The following is an 8,223-nucleotide window of genomic DNA, read 5'->3' on the forward strand; positions in this document are numbered from 1 at the left end:
CCCGTGGGGGTCGCGGGGGGTGGATGCAGCGAGCGGCTGGTACCAAGACCGAGCGCGGCCGACAGAAGGACGGAGCTCCCCCGTTGGGGCGCTATTCCGAGCCCGCCTAGAAGATTTCCCTGTGGGAAGTCAAGTGCAGTCGCGACCAGTCTCTGCATCAGGATTAGCAGCAGCCCGGGGAGTCGATACGCCAAGGGCTCGTCGCGGACGTGTCTCGGGGCCGTCGATAGTGACCGCGCCGCGAGGAGAGAGGGTTGTGGTTGGGGGCTGGGGGGTTGCGCTGCGCTGCGGGCTGCGTCGTCTGCTACTGCAGAGGGGGCCGCGAATGTGGGTCACTTTTAATTCCTTGCTGTGCGAGCCTGCCGCGGGGGCTTTGGGGAAGAGCTCCGCCGCCTTGGCTTTGGCGGGCGTGAGTTGAAGGCCGCGGTGACGTACCGGGCCGACCCGAAAGCAAACGCAGCCAACCGCAGTCCGTCGCTGCTCGACGCAGAGAGGTGTCGTTACATAACCTGCAGCCCGCCTGGACTTTGTCTTATCATTTTAAGCGTCGCGAGACCTCCGCGCCCAGTGTCAGGACGGCACTGTGTCGTCGGAGCATTCCTAGACTGTCGCTGTTCACGTAGGTACCTATTGATCTTTTTGCCCCATGTCCATCGTCATTTTATTCCAATGATAATGAGGTAATTGCACTCCAGTTAATTTGGTAAATGCTGATGTCTGTGCTGTTATTTTCTTTTGCAGCTGAGTTTCTACAGCCATGGCTGTTCAAATATTTGATGACAGCCATTTGGCCATCTGTGCTATAATCACAGTGGCAATGCAGCTCATTTTCTTCACCATTGCTGCAACTTTTCAGTTTGATAAAGTTACAGACTTTGCTGGTGGTGTGAACTTCATCATCCTTGCAGTTGTCACATTGTGTCTTGGACAGGCAAGTGACCTCTTTATTCACAGTATTTATCGGCAGTTTTTTTTTTAAACTTAAAACTAAGTATGTTTTCTACTTATTTTTCAGACTTATGACAGTCGACAGGTTATGGTCACGTTTTATATATGCTTGTGGGGAGCACGTCTTTCAGGTTACTTACTTTATCGAATCATAATCATAGGACGAGATAAAAGGTTTGATGACAGGCGCAGTAACATTATCCGTTTTGCAGTATTTTGGACCTTTCAGGTGAGTTGATAATCATACTTTGAATTGTTTGTTTTGATAATCATTTCAACTTCCACAACTTTAAATAATTTTTTTTGTTTTTCTCAGGCAATTTGGGTGTTTGTTGTCAGCTTGCCAGTTATTTTCATAAACGCCCCTCACAATGCTATCCCCAAAACCGCCAAGACTATGACTCAACTGGATTCGGCAGGGTCAGGTCTGTTTATTATTGGTCTTTTGACAGAGACATTTTCAGATCTCCAGAAATTCCAATTCCGTCAGGATCCTGCCAATAAGGGGAAATGGTGCAATGATGGTAAGTATTTTGATTTTTAGTTTTCTTGCAAACATGAAATTGTTCCCTACCTTCTTACATAACATGTAATCCTCGTTCTTTCTTTCTTTTCAGGATTGTGGGCATGGTCACGTCACCCTAACTACTTTGGAGAAATTGTTCTGTGGTGGGGAATTTTCATAATTTCCATAAATTGCATAAAAGGTGCTGAATGGGTGGCAGTCCTGTCCCCTATTTTCACATCCCTGATTTTGCTGTTCCTGTCTGGTATTCCACTCCTGGAAAGATCATCAGATGAAAAGTTCAGAGAGTAAGTTTTAATATCAAATATTGTCCTTTTTAGTTTTGGTCATAACTTTGCAATTTAGAATTTCGCATTTGTTGTGTTGGTCTCATTCATGGCTTTCCTTTTTTGTTTCAGTAATCCAGAGTACCGGTACTATAAGAAGTCTACCTCTCCCCTTATACCAATGCCACCAGCTTTCTATGTCGAGGTTCCAAGATTTTTAAAGTTCATAGTTTGCTGCGAATTTCCCCTTTACAATTCGCTGCATCCCAAAGAACCAGTACCTGGAGCTAACATTGGTACTATTGGAGGCACCATCGGGACCATTGGAAGCAGCAAGGGAGCTACGGAGATGTAGCTAATAGCCAAAGTCAGTTCAGGTGACAGCAGAGGAGAGAAAGCGCATGCTGTTTAATTCCCTCTTTGAACTGGCTTTTAAAACTAAAATTTTCAAATGTAGTTGAAATGACAACACATTTGTCTTACCTTTGTCTTATGTCCATTTTGAACCAATTGGTGAAATCAAGTTGAACACGCGTTCAATTGATTTTGATTTGGTGTAAAGTTTTGTATGCAAACTGTCACACGACTTTGTGCAGTACTGTTGCTTTTAACAATTCATCTCTAAAATTAACATCTTATTTGCTCAAAAAGCCATCTTGCTAAATTTTTCAATGGAATTTGAATTAATTCCATTCAGGAATTGCAAGCCTTACACAAACAGTGGTGAAAAGTATTCCAGTGCCATTTAATTGTTTGTGATGAACAAGACCAATATATCAGTATCTCTGCATTAAGTACTGTGAGTATGCTTTGTATTTAAACAAAGTACGATTTGGCCCCACACGGTATAAACACTTCCTTGATGTTCAAGGACCAAGACACTGATTCAAGGACGCCCCATGTGTTTTTCCCTACCCCCTAGGTCCTTGGATACCAAGGAGCTGTTTTTACCGTTCAGTTATAAAACATCACAAAGGAAAGAACTTCTCAAATGTTAATGTATGTGCTCCCTAGATGTGCCAGGTCTATCTTTTCTGGCTGTCCAAAAATATACACTGTCTTGGTCAGGATTGTCATGTATATCATATTTAATAATATGTAAATAATTGATTTGTTTCATTAAGCTCATCATGTTCATTATTGGTCACAATTATTTTCTTATTCATAATAGGTAGATGTACAATAGCAATTCTCATGGCACAAGTTAAATGCTCAGGCATTATTAGCAGTAGTCTAAAAACATCAAATTTATATTTTTGTGAATTTTGATCTCATGCACTCTTGCACAAGACATGTAAATTCATGTTACTTTTTACAACATGTAATGTAATAATGCATTGTTATTGTTTTATGGGATGTGTTTTGTTTCATTTGTATGGTGACATTATTCTTGCATCTCTTTCTGTGTTCATTTTATTTGACTTGTAAAAGGTGAAAAATGAAGTACTATTAATTGCATTTAAAAATACTGTGATTGTTCTGATTTGCTGCATCAACAATTGATGTAATGGGTGACTTCCTCCTTGTATCTTCCCATGTCAGATTACCTTTGCGTTGTGAATCTAATGCTAAAACATCAGCCTCTGTGTTATTCATTTCAACTTCATAAAATTTCTGGTTTTGTAACATTTTAGTTATGAATTGGATGAACACAATGAGAAGAATTACTAAGCCAAAGTAGGAATTTTTTTGCACATTCAACGTTCTGTCGGGCATCATTTGGTACTTGACCCAGTGGTAGTTGAACTTTGTTTGTACGCATATAACATACATTTTAGATCAAAAATTATCTTGCCATATCAATCCCTGAATTTCTTTAAAATGATGTGTAATGTAATGCAAGATCAATTAACAATGAAAGACACTAGTAAAATCAAATACATAGACTAATTTTACTTTATCGTTCTTCCAAATTTTTCTCATAGCTAGCTCTAGTCCTAATTTCAAATTTCGATGAACATAAAATGGTTTTACCAGGTATTAGTTATAGCGCTAGTAAAATTCTAAATGAGAATTTATTACATAGCACAAAGTCTGGTCCTTTAGGCAGTGTAGCATTTAGTAATATCAAGGGGCTACTTTTGTTTAGTCTACATTTTCCATATTCCATAATATTGTAATAGCCATTAGCAACAATGTAGTTTGAATACAAAAGAACAAAGTGAATCCAATTTTCCATAAGAACTAACTAACTATTCAATGGCAAAAGACATGCTGAAGACTTGATTGAAAATGTGTTGTGCTATCAGAGACGATACAAAAATAAAGGGGACACATGTGCATGTTCTAAAGTAGTTATGACAATGGCATTGTGCTGTTGTCAAGTCAAAAATTTTGCTTCAAACTGGTTACTTATATGTTGATGTTCATGATGTTTCTGATATCATTGGTATAATATTTACTGTCTTCAACTCAAATACTGTAGCAGAAAATTTGTTTTTAAAATTAATTAGTAGTTGCTAGAGGTTACCAAAACTGAAAGTTGATTTCTTGTGTTGGATTTTGGCTCATTACTTTGTTGCGAATGTGCCTTGTTGTTGGATATGAAATGAAGTTAAGTTTGCAAAATATCTGTTCATATATATTGAGAGGTGTGGGACCAATGTGTTTGTGGCGGTAAATATATCTAAATTTTCAGTGCAAGCTTTTTATTTGCTTTGCTTTGACTAACACAGCTACTTTATTGTATCAAATCTGCTTATTCTCTTCATGTTTTCCAAATTTTGGGGGATTATTGTATGACTTCTTTGAGCGTAATGCTAAACTTCTGATAAATATGTTTCGGATTACTAATAGGATGGAATCTTGATTCTAATCTTTTTCCAAACGTCTTATTACTACCAATGCACATTTTAATTTCCTGTACTATTGAAGCGATCTTAGTTTCATTATTTGACATTGTTTAGAGTTCTTTCAAATTCTGTAAACTAAGGATAAATACCCTCTAAATATGGTTACAAATTAGATAGGATGAAAATGAAGTAGGGTATTCAGAAATTGTGTTGCAACATGTGATGATTTCGTGAGATGATCAATAACTATTCAAATATGTAAGGCTGTGTGTGATATCTTACTGGCTGGATTTGAAATGTGAATGAATTACCTATGCACCCAGTATTAGAAGTGTTTTTCTCAATCTGTTGTGAGATAGCCCTGTTTGTATATGTATGATACAAATTAGTTATCAGTAGAAGAGAAAAGCAGTGCAGTGAGAAGGCAACTGTGTGCTGGCGCACAGTGTCCTTCAACCCTAAACGTCCGATATTTTGTTTCTCCAGCCATTGTTTCCGTTTTCACGGGTTGTGATATTTTAAAGCCTCAAGACAGAAGTAGGCCCTATGTTAATTGTTAAATGGGCTGTTTGTTGTGAAGAGGGGTACAGCTGATATTCATTTTCAAATTGTTTAAAAGCAATTTTTAAATCAGACTAACACAGTACTATCCACCTATCTAGTTTTAACGCTGTAATTAATTCAGCCAGCAACCTAATTTTATTTTAGGGTATTGTTTGTGCAAGTTTAAGTACCAAGCATGTTGTCTTTCTTTACTTACACACCTTCATGAAAGTATTACTGGAGTTAAGAAATAAACTGGTTTGAACATTGTATACTTGTGTTATGTTGGTCTCTTCTCTTGACAAATTTTTGATCTTGTACAGTTGTACATATTGAAACACTTTCTTTTCATAAACATCATTTATTCAGAATACAAACTAATTGAAGATTAATTTGTCACCCTTAACATTGCAAGATACCTACCTACATTACTTTGGGAGAAAAATGCATGCAATTTATGGCATTTTAATCCCAAGTGACTTAAAACAATGGCACCTTTAAGAATTTTAGTGACTCAAACTGTACTTTGGCATTCAAATTTTACACTGCACCACAATGTAAAAAGTCATTTTCTCATCAAAATAAAGCAACACGCAAGCATGCAAACTACAGTACAATAAAAGGCCAAATAGCAGTCCTTCTGGACATAGTCATAAACCTAAACCACTCAGAAAAATACTGTTACAGGATTAATAAATTACTGAAAACCTATCTATACACATAAAAGATAAAATACTATTAACAGATTGTTCCCTGCTAAATAAATTTCATATATAGAGAAATGTGAAATCAATATTCACAAATTACAGAGATCAAGAATAAGAACTGAATTATGTTTAAAATATAAAACTAATAACACAGCCATCAAGTTCAATATTAGCACCTAAGGAATTAATTGAGCAGCTATGCCACAATTCAAGTTGACAAGCAATCCAACACAAATGTAGCACAACAAAATTTACATTTGTAGATACAATACAACAGGGAATCATTACAGGGATTGGGTCAGCTCACTCGTTTCTTCTTCTGGCACCTGAATAGATTTCCATTTTGGAACATTTGTTCAAATACCACACATACAATGAACTATGCTTGACCAGCAGGCACAGTTCTTCGTAACTTAAAGGTACCACCTCTGATTTCTTGCATAAGGCGGTCTACAAGGCATGGTTCATCCGCCTCCAAAACAGTCTTTCCTCTGGGTTTCCGCTTAACTACACCTTTTGAGTCTTTTTTCCCCTCCGGTCCTGTTGCTGCTTCTAGGGCCTGCTTTGCCTCCTCTGCTTTCTTCCGGGCAGCAGCTCTTTCTTCTTGCTTCTTTCTTTGTTCATTTTCCTGTAAAAACAATTTTAATGTGATTTTCTATTGTTTTGATTGTGTACTTGAATCCTATGAAACTCCTAGCACGATACATACCACACGAACTTGGTCAACTTTGTCAAAGAAATCGGCAAACAACTTAAAACACTCTTGGAGCTGAAATCTAGATGCTGCGCTTCCATTAAGATCTTCACAAAAATGTGAAGCAAGCCGCTGCGCTGCTTTTTTGGCCTCAGACATGCATATTTGTAAATCTTTAACTGTTGACATTGCTTCACTGACAAAGTCTGTAAAGAGATATTCAATATAAGTTTTATTACTTATTTCCTATAGAAAAATGTACTCATTAATAACGTAGCTTCTAAATCTACTTGCCTGAAAATTGTTTTTGGACATCTTTTTCAGCTCCCTTAAGCATACTATTTAGTTTATTAATTTTGTTAGCTAGAGCTTGCACCTCTTCTTCTAGAGCCTCCATGGATATTCTACAAATATAGAAAAAAAGGTATTATTACAATATTTTTTTTTCCAGAAATTCTAGACTATAGCAAAATCTGACCCAACTTACCTAGCTGCGGAGCGCATCTGCTTCATCTCAGTGGTGAATTTCAAGATATCTTTGTTTTGTTCTTCAGCTACTTCAACAACATAATGAAGACATGTGAAACGGGGTTTGTTTGTCCTCATATCCAATAGCTTTGGCAGTGTGTTGAGTTTAAATCCTGCAGCACTACCAGCATAACTACCAGCATTCAAGTAATTTCCAAACTGGAGAATGAGTGCCAGAAATTCTTTAAGTGATGCATTATTGATGACTTGATCACATATATTAATAACTGTTTGTAACTGAGGCTTTAGCTCCGCCACTGTTGTGGGAAGCTGCTCTTTCTGGTGCAACAAAAATAAGCAATCAAATAAAACAGTGCACATGCAAAATAAAGACACAAATAAAAGCGATGTAATTAAAAATATAATTTACCTGCAGCAAAGCTTCAATTCTTACAGGGTAAGATGGAACATTTGCCAAGTTTGAGAAAAATTGTTCAGCAGATCCCAGAGGCCCTCCATCCTTAGGATGACTCTTAATCAGCTCCAACTATAAAGCAGAATTACTTGATTGGGCATATGTTGCACATATCAGAAATAAAATAAAGAAGAAATTATAAAGTGGCTTACTTCAGTTTTGTCTGGGAGAAGTCTTTGTAAGCCTTGCAGCCTTTCAGCTCCAAGTTTGGCAGAGTCACCACATTTAATAGCATCTATGATTTCAGAAGACGCAGAGCGGAACTGTTTTAAAAATATGTTAACTGCCAAACTTCGCTTTGAATCCAACAGATTCACCAACGTAGGGTGTGAGGCACTGGCTGTGACATTGGCCTTCTTTCCAGCTTTAGACTCAGCTGGTGCTGCTTGCTTTTGACAAAATAGTTCCTCTATTTGATGGAAGTCCATATGTACTCTGGGCTCAACATTGGGTAGTTCAGACCACACACTCTCTCTCCCTGGAAGGTAAACAAAATGTGTAAGTCACTGAGCGAAACTCACAAGAGTTTTCACACAATTCCATGAATCAAAGAATAAACTCACCAATAACTTGGTTGGGAATTTTCGTCCAGTTGAGGGTTTTTAGCTTCCGCCTGGGATGAGGGAATGTGTTGTATTTCGCAGCCCCGCTGGGGTTCCAAGCGCCGTCAGGCACGTCGCCGTTCAAGGAGCGTCGAGCCGGGTAGGTGAGGTATTGGGTCTTGGCGACGCACAGGGGCTCCTCTACCGGCACCATCCCAGGCATGCCGGGGGGTGGGGGCGGCATAGGGGCTCCAGGGACGGG

General features: G+C 38.4%; 2 protein-coding genes across 2 annotated transcripts in view; one reads left to right on the forward strand and one right to left on the reverse strand.

The window, feature by feature from the left end:
* Nucleotides 1-105: 105 nt before the first annotated feature.
* On the forward strand, nt 106-5,347 carry LOC113203026 (uncharacterized). The gene is made up of 6 exons (XM_026417500.2): nt 106-623; nt 742-931; nt 1,016-1,177; nt 1,265-1,472; nt 1,566-1,761; nt 1,873-5,347. Exons 2-6 carry the CDS (start codon nt 758-760, stop codon nt 2,093-2,095), a joined length of 963 nt encoding a protein of 320 aa, XP_026273285.1. The 5' UTR covers nt 106-623; nt 742-757; the 3' UTR covers nt 2,096-5,347.
* A 69-nt stretch (nt 5,348-5,416) lies between these two features.
* The window catches only part of LOC113203064 (inverted formin-2-like), a gene marked incomplete in the record, with an annotated part of 36,693 nt that continues 33,886 nt past the window's right edge, over nt 5,417-8,223 (reverse strand). Inside the window, 7 exon segments of the mRNA XM_052265401.1 lie at nt 5,417-6,410; nt 6,492-6,682; nt 6,771-6,880; nt 6,964-7,283; nt 7,375-7,491; nt 7,572-7,897; nt 7,983-8,223. Coding sequence (XP_052121361.1) covers nt 6,162-6,410; nt 6,492-6,682; nt 6,771-6,880; nt 6,964-7,283; nt 7,375-7,491; nt 7,572-7,897; nt 7,983-8,223 — 1,554 coding nt within the window.

This window comes from Frankliniella occidentalis, unplaced genomic scaffold, assembly GCF_000697945.3.
Source record: "Frankliniella occidentalis isolate FOCC.00 unplaced genomic scaffold, Focc_3.1 Scaffold26, whole genome shotgun sequence".
NCBI lineage: Eukaryota > Metazoa > Arthropoda > Insecta > Thysanoptera > Thripidae > Frankliniella > Frankliniella occidentalis.

Bases quoted from the DNA above. Each gene is read 5' to 3' on its own strand.
- LOC113203026 (XM_026417500.2), top strand. From the start codon at position 758: ATGGCTGTTCAAATATTTGATGACAGCCATTTGGCCATCTGTGCTATA. The intron at 1,178-1,264 runs GTGAGTTGATAA...TGTTTTTCTCAG, and splicing joins CAGTATTTTGGACCTTTCAG to GCAATTTGGGTGTTTGTTGT. The intron at 1,473-1,565 runs GTAAGTATTTTG...CTTTCTTTTCAG, and splicing joins GGGGAAATGGTGCAATGATG to GATTGTGGGCATGGTCACGT.